We start from the raw sequence: 21,606 nt of genomic DNA, 5'->3' as shown, positions 1-21,606 counted from the left end.
AGCATAACAAAAACAAGCTGTTTACCAGTAAACATATTATTGTTGGTAAACAATTTGTAAACAATTGTTGGTTATTTCTAAAGGATTTTTACTTACAAAAACCAATTCCACACAGACTGGAACGATAACAGTTTACAACATTTGAAGATAACGTCAATGACTCAAGTGCAAAGAAGTTACATCATAGCACAAATTACTTATTGTTTCTTGGGTAAGTGGTTTCACTGATTATACGTTATATTGTTGACTATTTGGCTGCATCCATCAGCTTTATCTTTACTGACATGAAGAGGGACTTAAAATATTTTTGGAATCCATAATTTCTTGTAAAATAACACAGTTACAGTTCTTAGAATACAATCGATCACAGCAAGTCATTCAAATAAGTATCGTGTTGGCTACGTGTGTTAAAAGTCTTCGTTCTTCTTCATCCGAAATGTTTCTTACATCATTTTATAAATTTTCATTAATGATATGTTATATTTTCTTATATGAGAGACCTATACGCTGTGCTATGTAAATGCTATACTTGATTCTTCTCCGTACAGAAAAATATTCTCAAAAATAAAGCATTACAATCCATTACTAGTTTTATAAACTGTCAAGCAAAATGCTGGCTTGATTCTGGTACAGTTCCAAAATTTATTCTATTCCCATTTTCTTTATCATTCAAGAAAGACAACTCAAACTACTTTAATGGAAGCTAACATTAAAATATGACTGGATTTCGCTGGTACATCCTTGTCATAAGATACACACAATTTTTTGCCTCTGGTAGCTAGACTCTGAGCATCACATCTTCCTAATTTTGAAAAGACATCAAGCATCGTATGGTTAAGTGTTAATTTTGTGACTGCTTGGAATTTCCTTACATTGCGTGGATACTCATTTGCCGTTGCTTTCTTAAAGCTAGGTTGTCAGTCTTATTTTTCACTAATATACTCTTGGCAAACTTGATTGGACATCTAAGAATTAAATATTTTTCCTCCACTAAGCTCTTTGATCTAGTTGAAGCCCTTTTGCTTTATTTTGGTCTTCTAAATCTTTTACTGCTTGTCGCAACACTGGTGAGAGCTTGGTCCGTCTTTTAGGCACGTCCTGTAAAGGAATAAAGGCGAAGGTTAGAAGGCCACAGGTCACCATCAATGCGGTGTCTCAAAATACGCGTTTTGTCATTCGACAATACCAGCATGGTAAGTTCTAATGTGGATCATTTGGAATGATAATGAGAAATGGCATTTTTATGTAAATTACGATAATATTTTAAAATAATGCTGGTCTTCTACAAACACACGCAAATACAAACGCTTCCCAAAATATAACCTTTTTGGCGAAAGTGATTAAGTGATTAACTTACCTGGTAAGTTATAATGTTGATCGTTTGGAATGATGATGAGAAATGACATTAAAATGTAAATTACCTGGACCGACTTGGCATATGAAGGGATGCGGGGTGTTGCAGTCAATGTCATTCCACTTATTCCTCCTCCAGCTCCTAGCAGTCTGGCGGGAATAGATAACGCAGTCCTCTTTGCCATCTTGGTTATCTGGTTGGCCCCGACGCCACGAGTTGTAGCCACCAAGGACAGTACCATCGATCCACTGGAAGATTCCTTCCTCACGCTGATCGTGCAGGCCAATCCAGAATCCATATCTGCGGTGGACGGAGTTCTTGAGAGAGATCAGGAAGTCGTTGGTAGCCGCATCTCTGGGCATGGCAAGGGTGCCGCCATCTATACGACAAAGCAGGGCCGAGTGTTCAAACTTGACCTGGATGTTGAACGCCTTGTAGCAGGTCCCAAGCCTCTCAGTAAATCCTTCGGGACAAGATGCTGAAAAACACGTTTTATTCTCGTAGCAATAGACAGTTAATCTTTGTTTGTGTGAGGTCTTTAAACCACTAGATCAAAGTAATAAGTTAGACTAATCAAAAACATGAGCCAATGAATTACTACACAGTGAATGGTTAATTCCAGTTGTACTCAAAGTAAAGATTTGTGGCTTTACCTTTATTTGACTCCGGCAGCTTCACGGGACCCATCAACCCCCGAGGCCCAGCTTGTCCTGGTGGTCCAGCCATTCCGATCAGGCCAGTTGGCCCCATGGCTTCCTTTTCTCCTGGAAGGCCGGTATACCCTGCAGGCCACATAGCTCTCTTTTCTCCTGGAGGTCCAGAGGGCCCGGCAGACCCTGTTGGTTCCATAGCTCCCTTTTCTCCCGGAGGTCCAGGATGCCAGGCGGACACAGGACCCGCCGGCCCCATTTGTCCCTTTTCTCCCGGAGGTCCAGAAGGCCCGAAAGACACAGGACCAACCGGCTTCATTGATCCCCTACTTCCCAAAGCAACAGAAGGCACTACAGTTTCTGAAAAAAAGAGCTTTTGCTTTAGCACAATATGATATGGAGTGCGAAGAAGTCTATTGCAAAAAAATCACACGACCTGGTACTTGTCGAGACCTTTTAAAAGAGTTACGAGATTAGAATGTGCAGATTCTGTAATACCGCACTTACCATTAAGCTTCGTGTCTAGTAGCTCAGTCACCCAGTCTCTTGATGCCATGACCTCAGAAACAGTAACTATACATAAAAAAAATAAGACAAACGCGAACGTGTAATCATGTCATCAACTCGACGTACACATAGCTGATTTCTAGACATCACAATCACTAACTTTGAAGAAATAACGTGGCTGACCTGCGAAGTATGACAGCAGTATGACGTTTGTCACGACAATTACAAGAACGGCGGTGAATGCGATCCACAGTTTCTTCAATTGGCTGGGCATACTCAGTCCATCTCCGTCAGATTTGTTGTGAGTAGCTGCATCGTAGGCTGCTAATAAAGCGACAATAAAGGGTGTTATTTCATTATAATTTTTCCCCATTCAATGCTGTCACAAGTTACGAAATATCTTGTAACAGCATTGAATGGGGAAAAATTATAATAGCACTATGAAGTCTAAGTCAGTTTGAGACATTAAAGCTGAGTGCCTCTTCTGCTACATTCAAAATTCACACTTAAGCTGATTTTACAGATAAAATAATTCTACATTTCCCTAATTGGTTTGAACTTCCTCGTTTATTACTGGTAACTTTCAATTTTTAACTTATATCCATACATTATTACCTAACTTATAGTCAGATATTTATTTTATTGTATTTTCATTATGTATTATTATACATTGTATATCCTTTATTCATTATCCACACTTATTTCTTTTCTTTGACATAAATTGTAATACGTTATAAAAGGTAGGCCTTGGTATAAGCAAAAGCTTTTGGACTCTCGTGCACTGTTATGTTCCTTCATATTTCATTGTTACGTACGTACTTATTGTTGTGTTTTAAAGTGCGAAACAAACAATCAGCAATACGTGTATCCTGTGTAAATTTAGTGCATACGCACGCATGTGGTCCGTAACTATTTTTGCCAAATATAAACAAGTCACACAAAGAAGGACTGTATGTGATTTGAGAACTTATCTACCTGTCCTGGATCCATACGCAGGGTTGTTGGTTTGTCCATCATCGGTCTCCGATTCAGTCTGAGACTGCTGCATGGGTGTAGTGCCTGGGCGATTATCAGAAATGCATTTTTTGCAACTACACATACAACTGACTCTAATCTTTAAAGATTGACACGGAAGCAAGAAAATTGTCACGAAACGTTAAACTTTTACTAGTGTTACCTGTTGAACACTGCTGCTGCCGTCTTGGCATGATGTCACTTTCTCACAGGTTTCTTGACAGAAGCAAAACAACGGCCTTGTTTACTGAACAACTGCCTGAGAATAAACTGATCTCAAGCAAATTTTGAATTCAAAGCAAATCAAATTTTATGCATGAACCCACGTTCACAGCATAGACATATTAAATCAATAAGTAATCTCTATGGTTGCTGAGACCAAAGCTAAGCTAAGAAAAATTGAAAACTAGAGCTCCACAACCTCATGCCTTTGTGAAATGATGCTAATGTTTTCGAGTACCATATCATAAATTTTTCTAATCGATTATGTGACTGGGTTAAGCGTTTTTGTAGATTATAATCAGTTGATAACCTTCAGTGCGCAAAGCCAAAAGTCTGAAATAGCTATGTAGTATTATCTTATAAATTGTTGTTGCATAGACTTGCATAATTCATGGATGATAGATGCAAGTATTTGAGTCTTACCTTGCAAAGCAGTGGACATATGAATTTTCGTCATTGATTATTTTAACTCCAACTCCTGATTTACAGGATTAGTATCTAATTATGCAAATCGTCATTTGAGCTCAACACATACAAAAATTATGACCACCCGTCAACCCCTTCTTGATTTATTCTCCTTCAAAGTTTAAAACACGATCGGCTCCTACAGTTTTATAAAATCTGACGCGAGCGAGAACAGTGGGCATTTTGTGAAGTTATATGCTTTTATACCTTCTATTATTGATATCTATCGGTGCCCCAAGTGTAGTGAGAGTCCACCTTAACTGAGAGTTATTCATTTCGATCTGCGTGAAGTGAGGAAGGTTGTTTTCTAAACGCAAAACATTGGACAAATCATAGGTTTCGAACCCCGGACAGCTGGACTCTAGGCAAAACGCCTTACTAATTGCGTCACACAATGCCATCATTGTACTTTTCACAGCCGAGACAAATTAGAAGAAACTTCAATGACTTTATAGAAATAAAGCTAACATCAAAGAATCAAAACTAACTTCAATCAAGTTTATCAAAAGTCCTGGTTTCTTTTGAAGCATAACAACAACAAGCTGTTTACTTGTTGACGTATAATATAGTTGGTAAATGCTGTTTTCTAAAGGTCTGGCCACCAGAGCATCAGGCATTTCCACTCATAAAGCAATTCCCACAAAAACTGTGAAGATAACAGTTCAGGACAGTTCAAGATAACGTCAATGACTCAAGTTCAAAGAAATTACATCATAGCACAAATTATTTATTGTTTCTTGGGTAATTGGTTTCACTGATTATACGTTATATTGTTGACTATTTGACTACTTCGATCAGCTTGATCGTAATTGACATGAAAATAGATATCGAAAGTTTTAGAATTCATAATTAGTTGTAATAAAACACAGCTACAGTCCATAAAATACAATGGATTACCGACAGTCATTCGATTAAGCATCATGTTGGCTACGTACGTTAAGAGCGTTAAACATCTTGGTTCTCCTTCATCCGAAATGTTTCTTACGTCATTTTGTTATTTTCATTAATGGTATGTTATCTTTTCTTTCTCGAGAGACCTATTCACTGTGCTATGTAAAAGCTAGACTCGGTCCTTCTCCCTACAAAAAATATTCTCAAAAGTTAATCATTACAATCCATTACTAGTTTTACAAGCTGTACAGGCAAAATGCTGGCTTCATTCTGGCACAGTTCCAAAATTCCATTCTATTCCCATTTTCTTTATCATGCAAGACAGACAACTCAAACTACTTTAAATCCGGACCCTAACATTATGTTGTTGCTGGGGTTTTTTTATATGACTGCATTTCGCTGGTACATCCTTGTTATAAGATAGACAAAATTATTTGCCTCTGGCAGCCAGACTCTGAGCATCAGATCTTTTCCATTTTCAGAAGACATCAAACATCGTATGCTTAGTGTTAATTTTTTGACCGCTAGAAATTTTCTTACATTGTGTGGCTACTCATTTGCCATTGCTTTCTCAAAGCTAGGTTCTCGCCCTTAGATTATTATTATTCTCTGGTATATACTCTTGGCAAACTTGTCGGACATCTAAGAATTAAAGATTTTCCCTCCACTAAGCCCTTTGATCTAGTTGAGCTTTTTTTTACTTTACTTTGATCTTCTAAATCTTTTAACGCTGGTCTCAGCACTGCTCAGCATCGTTGGTGAGAGCTTGGTCTGTTGCTTAGGCACGTCCTGTAAAGGAATATAGGCGGAAAGTTAGATGTTAGCATCAATATCGAGTCTTACAAAAACACGTTTTCTCTTTCCAGGTAAGTTATAAATGTTGATCGTTTGGAATGATGATGTAAAATGACATTTTAATGTAAATTACCTGGAGCGACTTGGCATATGAAGGGAAGCGGGTCGTTGCAGTCTCTGTCATTCCACTTATTCTTAGACCAGCTCCTAACAGTCTGACGGATATAGATAACGCAGTTCTCTTTGCCTTGATAGTTATCAGGTTGGCCCAGAGCCCACGAGTTGTAGCCACCAAGGGCAGTACCATCGATCCACTGGAAGATTCCTTCCTCACGCTGATCGTGCAGGCCAATCCAGAATCCGTAACTGCGGTGGAAGGAGTTCTTGAAATCGATCAGGAAGTCGTTGGTAGCCGCATCTCTGGGCATGGCAAGGGTGCCGCCATCTCTACGGCAAAGCAGGACCGCCAAGTCGAACATAACGTGGACGTTGAACGCATTGTAGCAGGTCCCACGCCACTCAGTAAATCCTTCGGGGCAAGATGCTGAAAAACACGTTTTATTCTCGTAGCAATAGACAGTGGTAGTTTATGTTTGCTTGTGTGAGGTCTTTAAACCACTACATCAAAGTAATGTGGTAGACTAATCAAAAGCATGAGCCAATAAATTACTACACAGTGAATGGTTAATTCCAGTTGTACTCAAAGTAAAGATTTGTGGCCTTACCTTTATTTGACTCTGGCAGCTTGATGGGACCCATCAACCCCCGAGGCCCACCATGTCCTAGTGGTCCAGTCATTCCCATTGGGCCAGTTGGCCCCATGGCTCCCTTTTCTCCGAGAGGTCCAGGGGGGCCGGCAGACCCAGCTGGTCCCATAGCTCCCTTTTCTCCTGGAGGGCCAGAGGGTCCGGCAGACCCAGCTGGTCCCATGGCTCCCTTTTCTCCTGGAGGGCCAGAGGGTCCGGCAGACCCAGCTGGTCCCATGGCTCCCTTTTCTCCTGGAGGGCCAGAGGGTCCAGCAGACACAGGTCCAGCTGGGCCCATTGGTCCCTTTTCTCCCGGAGGTCCAGGAGGCCCGACAGACACAGGGCCAGCTGGCCCCATTGCCCCCTTTTCTCCTGGAGGTCCAGGAGGCCCGGCGGACACAGGGCAAGCTGGGGCCATTGGCCACCTCTTTCCTGAAGGTCCCTGGGGACCAAGGATGCCAGGTGGACCCCTACTTCCCAAAGCATGGGAAGACACATCCATTTCTGAAAAAAAGGGTTTTGCTTTAGCACAATAGATTATAGCGTGAAAAGAAGTTCTGTAGCATAAAATCATATGGTCCGGTACTTGTCAGAATGTTTTAAGAGGTGCGGGAATAGAATGTACAGATTCTGTAATACTGTACTTACCCTTAAGCTTCGTATCTAGTAGCTCAGTGACCCAGTCTCTTGACGCCACGTCCTCAGAAACAGCAACTATACATTCAAAAAATAAGATGATCGACTGTGATTTTCTTTAATCATGTCATGAACTCATACACATAGCTGATTTATAGACATCACTAATTTGGAAGAAATAACGTCGCTGACCTGCGAAGTATGACAGCAGTATGACGTTCGCCACGACAAGGACGGCGGTGAATGCGATCCACAGTTTCTTCAAATGGCTGGGCATACACAGTCCATCACCGTCAGTCTTGTTGTCAGCGGCTGCAAGGGAAGCGACACGAAAGGGTGTTACTTTATTGTTATCTCCATGAAAAATGGAGATATTTTTTTGTGTATGTCTGTCTTGTTTGTTTTTCCGGATTTTTGTAGACAGCACAACTCAAGAACCTCTGTATGAATTACGATGATATTTGGTATGTGGGTAGGTGTTGGAAAGACGAAGATCAATGTCAATCTGGGCCTCATGGTACGTGACTTTAGTATAATAACACTAGTAGAAATTCTTGGTACGTAACCAAGCATCTCACTTACTCACTCATGGCAGGGCATTGTCACTCTTATTGTCACGTAACCAAGCATTGATTATGTGAATGTGGAAGTCATTTACATAACCAGACATGAGGTCTCCGATTTCTTTTTCATAACAACATTGATTCGAAAAAAATCATACTTACTGTAGCACTATGAAGTCTGGGTGTATTATGTGTAAATTTAGGCCTACGTTCGCATGTGATCCCTAAATTATTTGTTCCTAACATAAATAAGTCACACGAAGAAGTAGACTAAGTAAATTGAGAACTTATCTACCTGTCCTGGAGCCATACGCAGGGTTGTTGGTTTGTCCATCATCGGTCTCCGACTCAGTCTGAGACTGCTGCATGGGTGTGGTGCCTGGACGATGATAAGAAATGCATTCTTAGAATCTTCATATAGAACTTACTGTAATCTTTAAGCCTGAAAGATTAACACGTAAGAGAATTTTTTACATAACATTCAACATTCACTAGTGTTACCAGTTGGACACTGCTGCTGCCGTCCTGGCATGATGTCACTTTCTCAGGTTTCTTGACAGATGGAAAACAACGGCCTTGTTGACTGAACAACTGCCTGAGAATAAACTGATTCCAAGCATATTATGAATTTAAAGCAAATCAAATTGTATGCATGAAAACACGCTTATACAGCATAGACATATTAAATGAATAAGTAATTACTTTGGTTGCTGAGACAAAAGCTAAAACAAATTGAAAAATTGAGTTCCACGACCTCATGCCTTCCTGAAATGATGCTAATGTTATCGAGTACAATATCATAAGCTAGTGTTTGTCATTAATTGAGTAAATAGGGTCCTCGTTTAAATAGATTATAATCAGGTAACAATCTTCTCTCTGCAAAGCCAAAAGATATCAAAAGTCTCAAAGGGCAAGGAAGGCTATTGTAGCATTATATTTTAAATTATTGTGGCATTGATTTGCATAATTCAATGTTTACCATTACATTACTTCTAAATACATTAGTAATAAGAGTGCATTTCCTTTCGAAAATCATAGGTTTCAAACTCAGGACCGCTAAACTCTAGGCAAAATTACTGATTGCACCACACGATGCCATCATTGTACTTTTCACAGCCAAGACAAATTATAAGAAACTTCAATGACTCCATTGATCTAAAGTTAATATCAAAAAATCAAAACTAACTTCAATCAATTATATCTAAACTCCTGGATTCTTTTGAAGTATAACAAAAACAAGTTGTTTACCAGTAGACGTATTATTGTTGGTAAACGTTATTTTCTAAAGGTCCGGCCATCAGATAATTAATGATTTGTACTAACAAAAGACAATCCCACAAAAAAATGTAAAGGTAACAGTTTAGGACAGTTCAAGATAACGTCAATGACTCAAGTGCAAAGAAGCTACATCATAGCACAAATTGTTTATTGTTTCTTGGGTACGTGGTTTCACTGCTTATACGTTATAGTGTTGACTATTTGGCTATAACGAACAGCTTGATCTTAATTGATATGAGGGGGGTTATAACATTTTTTTAAATTCATAATTTGTTGTAAAATAGCACAGCTACAGTACATTAAGTACAATCTATTACGGCAAGTCATTCAATTCACACCTGTTGGCTACGTGCGTTAAAAGCGTCAAACGTTTTCGTTCTCCTTAATCCGAAATGTTTCTTACATCATTTTGTTATTTTCATTAATGATATGTGATCTTTTCTTTTTTGAGAGACCTATTCACTGTGCTACATGTATGTAAAATCTATACTTGATCCTTCTTCCCACAAAAAAAATATTTTCAAAAATATAGCAATACAATCAATTACTAGTTTTACAAGCTGTATAAGCAAAATGCTATCTTACTTCTGGTACAGTTCGAAATTCCATTCTCTTCCCATATTCTTAACCATACAAGTAAGACAACTCAAACTACTTTAATGGAAGCTAACATTCCATACATGAGTGGATTTCGTTGGTACATACCTGTTATAAGATACACACAATTCTTTGCCTTTGTCTTTGACTCAGAGCATCACATCTTTCTCATTTTCAAGAGACATCGAAAATCTTATGCTTAAGTGTTAAAATTTTCGTGACTGCTAGATATTTCCTTATATCACGTAGCTACTCAGTTGCATTGTATTCTTAAAGCTAGGTTGTCAGCCTAACGTGTAAGCCTAAATCTTACTTATATGCTCTCGGCAAACTTGATCGGACATCTAAGAATTAAAGCTTCGTCCTCCACTAAACTCTTAGATCTAGTTGAAGCTTTTTCGCTTTACTTTGATGTTCTAAATCTTTTAACGCTGGTCTCCGCACTGCTCAGCATCGTTGGTGAGAGCTTGGTCTGTCGCCTAGGCACGTCCTGTAAAGGAATAAAGGCGGAAGGTTAGATGTTACCATCAACGCGATGTCTTGAAAATAACGTTAGTCATTCGAGAATACCTTGTAAGTTCTAATGTTAATCGTTTGGAATGATGATGCGAAATGGCATTTTTATGTAAATTACCTGGAGCAACTTGGCATATGAAAGGATGTGGGGTGTTGCAGTCCATGTCATTCCACATATTCATCGAGCTCCCATCGGTGTGCCTGTGATGGCCATAGATAACGCAGTCCTCCTCGAGATAGTTATCTGGTTGGCCCGGATGCCACGAGTTGTAGCTTCCGAGAGCAGTACCATCGACCCACCGGAAGATTCCTTCCTCACGCTGATCGTTCAGGCCAATCCAAAACCCGGTCCTGTGGTCGACGGAGTTCTTGAGAGAGATCAGGAAGGCGTCAGTTGCGGCGTCTCTGGGCATGGCAAGGGTGCCGCCATCTATACGGCAATGCAGGACCGAGAGATCGAACTTCACGTGGATGTTGAACGCCTTGTAGCAAGTCCCACGCCACTCAGTAAATCCTTCGGGACAAGATACTGAAAAACACATTTCATTCTCATAGCAATAGACAGTGGTGTTTTATGTTTGTTTGTGTGAGGTCTTTTAAACACTTTATCAAAGTATTGAGGGCGACTAATCAAAACGCGAGCCAATAAATCCCTACACATTGAAAGACTAATTTGATTACATTTTAAAATGCTTCAGTTGTACTCAAAGTATAGATTTGTGGCCTTACCTTCATTCGTCTCTGGCGTACCTGGCAGCCCAACGGGACCCATCAACCCCCGAGGCCCAGCTTGTCCTGGTGGTCCAGCCATTCCCATTGGGCCGGCTGGTCCCATGGCTCCCTTTTCTCCTGGAGGGCCAGGAGGTCCGACAGACACAGGGCCGGCTGGCCCCATGGCTCCCTTTTCTCCTGGAGGTCCAAGAGGCCCGACAAAAACAGGTCCAGCTGGCCCCATGGCTCCCCTTTTTCCTGGAGGTCCAGGAGGCCCGACTGACACAGGTCCAGCTGGCCTCATGGTTCCCTCCTCTCCTGGAGGGCCTGGGGGCCTGGCAGACCCAGCAGACCCAATTGGCCCCATGTCTCCCTTTTCTCCTCGAGGACCAGGAGGTCCGACAGACACAGGTCCAGCTGGCGCCATGGCTCCCTTTTCTCCTGGAGGACCAAGGGGCCCGGCAGACCCAGTTGGACCCATGTCTCCTTTTTCTCCTGGAGGTCCAGGAGGCCCGACAGAGACAGGACCAGGTAGCCCCATTCCCCCTTTTTCTCCTGGAGGTCCAGGGGGCACGGCTGACACAGGGCAAGCTGGGGCCATTGGCCACCTCTTTCCTGAAGGTCCCTGCGGACCTCGGATGCCAGGTGGTCCCCTATTTCCCAAAGCAAGGGAAGACACATCCATTTCTGAAAAAAAGTTTTGCTTTAACAGAATGCAATATAGTATGAGAAGAAGTTCCGTAGCATAAAATCACATGGCCTGGTCTTTGTCAGGACGTTTTCAAGAGTTGCGGGATTAGAATGTGCAGATTCTGTGATACTGACTACTGTACTTACCTTTAAGCTTCCTATGTAGTAGCTCAGTCACCCAGTCTCTTGATGCCACACCCTCAGAAACAGCAACTATACATTCAAAAAGTAAGATGATCGACTGTGATTTTCTGTAATCATGTAATGAACTCATACACATGTTATAGCTGATTTCTAGACATCACAATCACTAACTTTGAAGAAATAACGTTACTGACCTGCGACGTATGACAGTAGTATGGCGTTCGCCACGACAAGGACGACGGTGAATGCGATCCACATTTTCTTCAAATGGCTGGGCATTATCAGTCCGTCACCGTCAGACGTGTTATCAGCGGCTGCATCGCAGGCTGATAGTAAAGCGACAGGAAATGGTTGTACTTCATTGTTTATAGATTCGGAAGCATTGAATAGAATAGAAATTGTACCGCTATGAAGTCTAAGAGTAAATTCAATGCATACGCGCACTTTTTACCCAATATAAACAAGTCATAATTTAATACACGAAGATGGACAGTAAGTGAATTGAGAACTTATCTACCTGTCCTGGAGCCATACGCAGGGTTGATGGTTTGTCCATCATCGGTCTCCGACTCAGTCTGAGACTGCTGCATGGGTGTAGTACCTGGACAGTGATAAAAATATATGTTTTTGAAACTGAATATAGAATTTACTGTAATGTTTAAGCCCGAAAGATTAAATCGAAAGAGAAAATTTTAACAAAATATTTTTATCACTGATGTTACCAGTTGGACACTGCTGCTGCTGTCTTGGCATGATGTCACTTTCTCAGGTTTCTTGACAGAAGCAAAACAACGGCCTTGCTGACTGAACAATAAACTGAGAATAAACTGATCTCAAGCAAATTATGAATTTCAAGCAAATCATGTTGTATGCATGAACACACGTTTACAGCATAGACATATTAAATGAATAAGTAATTGCTTTGGTCGCTGAGACCAAAACTAAGCTGAGACAAATTGGAAACTAGAGTTCCACAACCTCATGCCTTCATGAAATAAATGCTATGTTTTCGAGTACCATATCATAAGTGTTTCTCATGGATTAAGTTCTTGTTCTTCTTGGCCTTCTTGTTGCGCTTAGCAACTCTCAGTTATGTCAAACAGATATAATGAAGGAAGTGTCTATACCTACACAGAATGTATGCTTAGGGTCTACATATGGGTTTAGTGAATGTCATACTTGTTTTAGAAACACACGTTGCGGAGTTCTGCAAAAAGTCTGCTGATCATGTATTCATTGATACTCTTTGAGAAAATAACACCCTCTTTCGGAGTTCAGTTTTCCTTTAAATCGAGGTCCTGTGTTTTTTGAAAGAGCCAGATTATATGATTTGCTTTCTAAATCCTAATCTTGTTTAGTAAAGCTCTATATGAAATAAGTGTGGCAACGAAAATGCGATACGAGATACGGTTGATATGTATTAATTTATACGTACACTGCTGTTTTTATTACATGGTGTGTTTTAGTATTGGCGTTCTATCCTTTGTCCCGGCTGTTTTTATAAAGATTGTTTAACGTGATTATGGTTTTCAAGGCATTACGTTCGTTTTTGTGTGACACATTACAAATGTTCTCGAGTGACGTATCATCAATGCACCAAGACCGAGGTATGGCATTTCAAAGTTCCTGGGCAGTGTCCACAGGTGTAAAAATTGCATTTTTCGTTCACTCACTTGATTGTTTTAATACGGAAAGAAAGGAATAGATATCCATATAATGCTACAATAGCCTTCCTTGCCTTTTGAGACTTTTGATATCTTTTGGTTTTGCGCAGACAAGATTATCAACTGAATATAATCAATTTGAACAAGGACCCTATTTACTCAATTAATGAGAAACACAAGCTTATGATATTGTACTCGATAACATTAGCATCATTTCATGAAGGCATGAGGTCGTGGAGCTCTAGTTTTTAATTTTTCTTAGCGAAGCTTTGGTCTCAGCAACCAAAGCAATAACTTATTCATTTAATACGTCTATTCTGTAAACACGTGTTCATGCATACAAAATGATTTTCTTTGAATTCATCATTTGCTTGAGATCAGTTTATTCTCAGGCAGTTGTTCAGTCAACAAGGCCCTTGTTTTCCTTCTGTCAAGAAACCTGAGAAAGTGACATCATGCCAGGACGGCAGCAGCAGTGTCCAACTGGTAATACTAATGAATGTTGAATGTTTTGTAAAAAAAAATCTCTTTCGTGTTCATCTTTTAGGCTTAAAGATCACAGTAAGTTGTATATGATGTGGTTTTAAAAAATGCATTTCTGTTAATCGTCCAGGCACCACACCCATGCAGCAGACTCAGACTGAATCGGAGACCGATGATGGACAAACCAACAACCCTGCGTATGGATCCAGGACAGGTAGATAAATTCTCAATTTACTTACTGTCCATCTTTGTGTGACTTGTTTACGTTAGGTAAAAATTAGCTACGGACCACACGCGCGCGTATGCACTACATTTATACATAATACAATTATTGTTAATTGTTTATTTGTTTCGCACTTAACAAAACAACAATAAATACATGAAAATAAATGAAATGTAAAGGAACATAACAGTACAAGGGAGGCCAAAGCTTTTGCTTATACGAAGGCCACCCTTTAATAACTTATCACAAGTTATGTAAATTAAAGGAAAGAAATAAGGACATAGGAAATGAGGAAATAAGAAATAAATAAATAAAGGAACCAATATGATAAAAAAAATTACAACGAATAACTAACCATAACTGCCATAACTTAGGTAATAATGTAAAGTTGAAAATTCAAAGTTAGCAGTAGTAAACAAGGACGTGTAAACGAATTAAGGAAATGTAGGATTATTTTATCGATGAAGTCAGCTTTAGTGTGACTCTTGAATGTAGCAGAAGAGGGACTCAACATCAATGTTTTAGACTGAATTAGACTAAGACTTCATAGTGCTATTATAGTTTTTTCCATTCAATGCTGTTATAAACAATGTAATGACACCCTTTCTTGTCGCCTGTGATACAGTCGCTGACAACAAGGCTGACGGTGATGGACTGAGTATGCCTAGCCAAGTAAAGAAACTGTGGATCGCATTCACCGCCGTCCTTGTCGTGGCGATCGTCATACTGTTGTCATACTTCGCAGGTCAGCGACGTTATTTCTTCCAAATTAGGGATGTCTAAAAATCAGCTATGTGTATGAGTTCATGACATGATTACAGAAAATCACGGTCGCGTTCATCTTATTTTTTTAATGTATAGTTGCTGTTTCTGAGGACGTGGCATCAAGAGACTGGGTGACTGAGCTACTAGATACGAAGCTTAAGGGTAAGTACGGTATTACAGAATCTGCACATTCTAATCCCGCAACTCATAAAAACGTCCTGACAAGTACCAGGCCATGTGATTTGATGCTACAGAACTTCGTCGCACGCTATAATCTATTGTAGTAAAGCAAAACCTTTTTTTTTTCAGAAATGGATGTGTCTTCTTTCGCTTTGGGAAATAGGGGACCACCTGGCATCCTTGGTCCTCAGGGTCAGAGGTGGCCAATGGCCCCAGCTTGCCCTGTGTCTGTCTGCCCTCCTGGACATCCAGGAAAAAAGGGAGCCATGGGGCCAGCTGGGTCTGCCGGACCCTCTGGCCCTCCAGGAGAAAAGGGACCCATAGGGCCAGCTGGCCCTGTGTCTGTCTGCCCTCCTGGCCCTCCAGGAGAAAAGGGACCCATAGGACCAGCTGGCCCTGTGTCTGTCGGCCCTCCTGGTCCTACAGGAGAAAAGGGAGCCATGGGGCCAACTGGCCCTGTGTCTGTCGGCCCTCCTGGCCCTCCAGGAGAAAAGGGGGCCATGGGGCCGCCTGGCCCAATGGGAATGACTGGACCACCAGGACAAGCTGGGCCTCGGGGGTTGATGGGTCCCATTGGGCTGCCAGGTACTTCAAAGCCGAATGAAGGTAAGGCCACTTTCACTGTGTAGTGATTTATTGGCTCGCGTTTATTATTGCTCTCCCTTATTACTTTGATCAAGTGGTTAAAGACACACAAACACACACACACATACACACACACACACACAAATAACATTGTTTGTTGCTACGAGAATGAAACTTGTTTTTTTAGCATCTTGTCCCAAAGGATTTACTGAGTGGCGTGGGACCTGCTACAAGGCGTTCAACATCCACGTCAAGTTCGAACTCGCGGTCCTGCATTGCCGTATAGATGGCGGCACCCTTGCCATGCCCAGAGACGCCGCAACTGACGACTTCCTGATCTCTCTCAAGAACTCCGTCGACCTCAATTCTGGGTTCTGGATTGGCCTCAACGATGAGCGTGAGGAGGGAATTTTCCGGTGGGTCGATGGCACTGCCATTGGTAGCTACCAATCGTGGGCTCCGAACCAACCAGATAACAATTTTGGCAAGGAGGACTGCGTTGAGTATGTCCATCAGACCTATGGCACTAGGAACAGGAGGAATATGTGGAATGACGCGGACTGCAACATCCTACATCCCTTCATATGCCAAGTCTCTGCAGGTAATTACATAAACGTGGCATTTTACACCATCATTCCAACCAATAAACATTAGAACTTACCAGGTATGTTCGAATGACTAAACGTATTTTTTCAAGACACAGCATTGATGCTTACGTCTAAAATTATAACTTTCCGCCTTTATTCCTTTACAGGACGTGCCTAAGCGACAGACAGAGCACCACCAGTGCCGAGCAGTGCTGAGACCAGCGGTAAAAGATTTAGAAGATCAAAGTAAAGTAAAAAAAAAAAGCTTCGACTAGATCAAAGAGCTTAGAGGAGGACAAAGCTTTAATTCTTAGATGTCCAATTTTGCCGAGAGTATCTTAGTAAGAATGAAGAAATCTAGCTTTAAGAAAGCAATGAAAATGAGTAGCTACGGAATGTAAAGAAATTCCTAGTTGTCACAAAAATAAACACTTAAGCATACGATGTTTACCGTCTTTTGAAAATGAGAAAGATGTGGTGCTCTAAGTCTAGCTACCAGAGACAAAGAATTGTGTGCATCTTAGGACAAGGATGTACCAACAAAATACAGTCATATATGTAATGTTAGCTTTCATTAAAGTAGTTTGAGCTGTTTTACTTGTATGGCTAAGAAAATTGGAATAGGATGGAATTTTGGAACTGTACCAGAAGCAAGACAGTATTTTGCTTATACAGATTGTAAAACTAGTAATGGATTGTAATCCTTAACTTAAGCAAATATTTACGCGGGGAGGAGGATCGAGTATAGATTCTACATAGTACAGCGTACAGGTCTGTTATATAAGAAAATACAACATATCATTAATGAAATTAACAAAATTATGTAAGAAACATTTCAGAGAAGAACCAAGACGTTTGACAAGGCAAGTAGTCAACATGATACTTTATTAAATGACTTGCTTTAATCGATTTTATGGACTGTAGCTGTGTTATGTTACAACAAATTATGAATTTCGAAAAACATTCTAAATCTATTTTCATGTTAATTAAGATCATGCTGATCTAAGTAGCCAAATAGTCAACAATATACTGTATAATTAGTGAAACCACTTACTCAAGAAACAAACGAACAATAAATAATTTGTGCTATGATGTAACCTCTCTGCACTTGTGTCATTGATGTTATATTAAACTGTCCTGAACTGTTATCGTCACGATTTTTGTGGGACTGGCTTTTGTCAGTAAAAATCCTTGATTCTCTGATGACCGGACCTTTAGAAAATAACGTTTACCAACAATAATATATTTACTGGTAAACAGCTTGTTTTTGTTATACTTCAAAGGAAAATAGGAATTTAGATACACTAGTTTGAAGTTTGATTCTTTGATATTAGCTATAGATCAATAAAGTCATTGAAGTTGTTATAATTTGTCTAGGCTGTGAAAAGTACAATGATGTCATCATAAGGCGCAATCAGTAAGGCGTTTCGCCTAGAGTCTAGTGATCCTGAGTTCGAAACCTGTGATTTGCCCCGATGTTGAACCAATAAATGATTAGCTTCAGTTAGGGGCGTCCGTCGGGTAGGGCATTAGAAGGGAGTGTTATTTTTTGACATATATCAATTTTAGAAAGTAATAAATACATACAACTCCACATTACACGATAAAGTGCCCACTAGTCCCATGCACGTTAAAATCTTTCAGTATTCTGTAGGCTTTTCTAGAACTGCAGGAGACGATCGTGTTAATTACCTCAAATGATGATTTGCAGAATTAGATACTAGTACTAATCCAGAAAATAGGAGTTAGCATGGTTAATGACGAAAATCAATAAGTACACTGTATTTCCTTATAAGACTCTCAAACACATTAGATATGTAACAAAAGAAAGAGAGGAATATCGATAGATATCAATTATGCAAAGCTATTATTTACAGTGGTAAATGATTGAAATTTTGATCCTGCAGCATTAAGAAGTTTAGTAAAAGTGAATATTATAAGACATGAATTCTGCAAATCAATGCCACATCAATTTACAAGATAACGCTACCATTGCCTTCTTTGCTATTTGAGACTTTGTACAGAGAAGATTATCAATTGATTATAATCTATTCAAACGAGGACCCGATTTACATCATCAATGAAAAACAAATATAAAATGGTACTCGAAAACGTGAGCATCATTCTACGAAGGCATGAGGTTGTGGAACTCTAGTTTTCAATTTGTCTCAGCTTAGCTTTGGTATCATAACTTTATTTACAGTCAAACCTGTATTAGCGGCCACCTTTGCATACCGGCCACCTGCCCATAGTGGCCACTTTTTGTCGGTCCCTTGGATTCGTAATGATTAAGAAATAGGCTTAGCGGCCACCTGTCCAACGCGGCCACGGCCACACGATTTCCGGTCCCGCAGGTACAAAAACACTGCCGATTACGGCCACGCGTACCGCTGATCTATGTTTCGGCACGCGTTCGGCCATATACAGCGGCCGTATCGTCACCCTACGCCGGATTTAAAACCCTCATCCGACCGTATGGGGTCATTTTTTACCCCAGGCGTATATTTTAATCTGCCATCATAGCAACATTTTTCATCAGAGAAAAAATTCCTTCCATGAATTTGTTTGTATACATGTCTTACAACATCTACCAATTTTTCACCGAGTTTTGCCCATTATTGTATAAGCTATACTTGAAAGTCTGTGTCTTGTTCGGTGGGGTCAAAATTGACCCCAGTCAATTATGAATCATTAATTACATAAATATCAAGACATTTCAATAAAATAACAGGCATTCCTCATCATTGCTATTGCAGCAACAAGTTATAGTTGCTTAGATGAGTAAACACCAAATATTTTGAAAGAAATTTAGTATTTTACTGTAAAACACAGTTTTTTGACATTCTGCATATATTATGATAATTCACACTAATTACCTATGCTAATGAAAGTGAAAATGTTTCTAATTAATTAAAAAAATATATGGACAGAATGTGCAGAAGGAACCTACAAGAAATATCTTTGCGGGAAAATAGACAAGAGTTTTTGTATGTATGTGTTTAGATGGCGGAATATGGTGCATAATTAAGTAATAAATTCGTTACTTTTCACAAATATTGTATTTTTTCTTGTTAAATAACATTATTATGCTATCAGTATTATTGCATCATCACAATTATTGTTTAGAAATTGATAAGACAAAACATTGTTTAAGTAAGTTGAGTATGGTAGATTTTCAGAGCAAATGTGGTTTCTCCTCATTTCTGCATAAATTATGATAATGAGTAATAACTACTGACACCAAAACTTGTCAAAATATTTTTCATATATTAGTGAAACAGTAAATACATAGAAATGACAAAATAAGCCAGCTGAAATATGTCTATGAGCAAAACAAAATGGGGTCAAAAATGACCCCATACGGTCAGATTCGTCGTAAAAATGTAACGGTCGGATGAGGGTTAAAACCTCTTTGATTTATTTTCAAAACAAAACTTCGTTAACTGGCGCTACCCATACCCGCTGACAAACGAGGTCATATAAGGTCAATAGACGACACCAATATTACGGAGGTAAACTGCGTTAAAGTTACGTTCTAATACACTATCGCTTAGGTTAATTTTCATCACAAAAACTTTCTAAATGAATTGTTACAAAGACAAAATGATATGAACTTCAGACTATGGTGGATTTTATTCTTACATTTATTAAGAGATAAGTCTAAAATGACGAGACTTTTCTTGTGAGTACCACATTAGCATAATGGGGGAATCTGACGTGTGAACGCGGGAGGGAACACACGGACGGCGAAGTATCAATGGATACAAGACGAAAGATCAAAGAAATATGACGATACCGGTCTCTTCAGACAATATCAACTGTAGAACATTTAAAACTTTTTATAGCTTTTATTTTCTTAATACATATAGTGTAAAAATCATTGCAGTACATGTACAGTACTGTATTATGTGAATAAAGATCAGTGGGTACTAAAACCATGTGTAACTTATTGCTTGTGGTCAATTAATTAGCATATTCTCTATAGTGGCCACCTCTCTATAGTGGCCAATTTTGACCAGTCCCTTGAGTGGCCGCTATAGGCAGGTTTGACTGTATTTATTTATTCAATAAGTCTATGCTGTAAACGTGACGATCATATATACAAAATGATTCATCATTTGCTTGGGATCAGTTTATTCGCAGGCAGTTGCTCAGTTAACAAGTCCCTTGTTTTCCTTCTGTCAAGAAACCTGAAAAAGTGACATCATGCCAGGACGGCAGCAGCAGTGTCCAACTGGTAACACTAGTGATTGTTGTTTCGATTTAAGCTTTCAGGCTTAAACATTACAGTAAATTCTATATTCAGTTTTAAAAAATATATTTTTTTATCACTGTCCAGGCACCACACCCATGCAGCAGTCTCAGACTGAATCGGAGACCGATGATGGACAAACCATCAACCCTGCGTATGGCTCCAGGACAGGTTGAACAGTTCTCAATCCACTGTCCATCTTCGTGCGATCTTGACTTATATTGGGTAAAAAAATACAGACCACATGCACATGCGTGTACACTGAATTTACACTTAGACCTCATAGCGGTACTATAAATCTTTTTCCATGAAATGCTTCCATAAACAATGAAGTAACATAATTTTCTTGTCGCTTCACTAGCAGCCTGCGATGCAGACGCTGACAACAAGTCTGACGGAGATGGACTGAGTATGCCCAATCAATTAAAGAAACTGTGGATCGCATTCACCGCCGTCCTTGTCGTGGCAAACGTCATACTGCTGTCATACGTTGCAGGTCAGCGACGTTATTGCTTCCAAATTAGTGACTCTGATGTCTAGAAACCAGCTTAATGTACGAATTCATTACATAATTACAGAAAATCACGGTCGCGTTCATCTTATTTTTTTAATGTATAGTTACTGTTCCTGAGGGCGTGGCATCAAGAGACTGGGTGACTGAGCTACTACATACGAAGCATATGAGTAAGTACGATATCCCAAAATCTGGATATCCCAAAATTTCAATTCCGCACCTCTTTAAAACCTCCTGACCAAGACCAGGTTATGCGATCTTATGCGGTAGAACTTCTTCGTACGCTATAATATATTGTGCAAGGAAATTATTTTTTAGAAATTGTCTTCTGTCGCTTTAGGACAGGCCACACGCCTGTACAATAAGTCTTCTTAGTACATTGTAATATTGTTTAAGACGTTACTGTCTTTACTTTGGTGTTCATTAAAAGACATTTCGTATAACTTTGTTTGTGTGTTTCTTCGTCATGTATTGTAATTGTTAATTTTTATTTATCTTTTTTTGTATTTGCCACACAACAATTGTATAAATCGGTGTTATTCAGCTTGATTTGTACATGCTGCGAGGCTGATTT

The 21,606-nt window shown here is 39.7% G+C and overlaps 1 protein-coding gene across 1 annotated transcript in view; it reads left to right on the top strand.

Annotated features, from left to right (window-relative positions):
• The first annotated feature begins 20,472 nt into the window (after positions 1 to 20,472).
• The window catches only part of LOC118430203 (snaclec bothrojaracin subunit beta-like), a 3,286-nt gene continuing 2,152 nt past the window's right edge, over positions 20,473 to 21,606 (top strand). The window contains exons 1-3 of the mRNA XM_035840913.1: positions 20,473 to 20,503; positions 20,606 to 20,689; positions 20,880 to 21,014. Of these exons, the coding sequence (XP_035696806.1) occupies positions 20,473 to 20,503; positions 20,606 to 20,689; positions 20,880 to 21,014 (250 nt within the window). The remainder of the gene's footprint in view (positions 20,504 to 20,605; positions 20,690 to 20,879; positions 21,015 to 21,606) is intronic.

This window comes from Branchiostoma floridae, chromosome 14 (assembly GCF_000003815.2).
Source record: "Branchiostoma floridae strain S238N-H82 chromosome 14, Bfl_VNyyK, whole genome shotgun sequence".
NCBI classification, from domain to species: Eukaryota; Metazoa; Chordata; class Leptocardii; order Amphioxiformes; family Branchiostomatidae; genus Branchiostoma; species Branchiostoma floridae.
The sequence above is the reverse complement of the archived record's forward strand: the minus strand, read 5'-3'. Positions and strand labels throughout refer to the sequence as shown.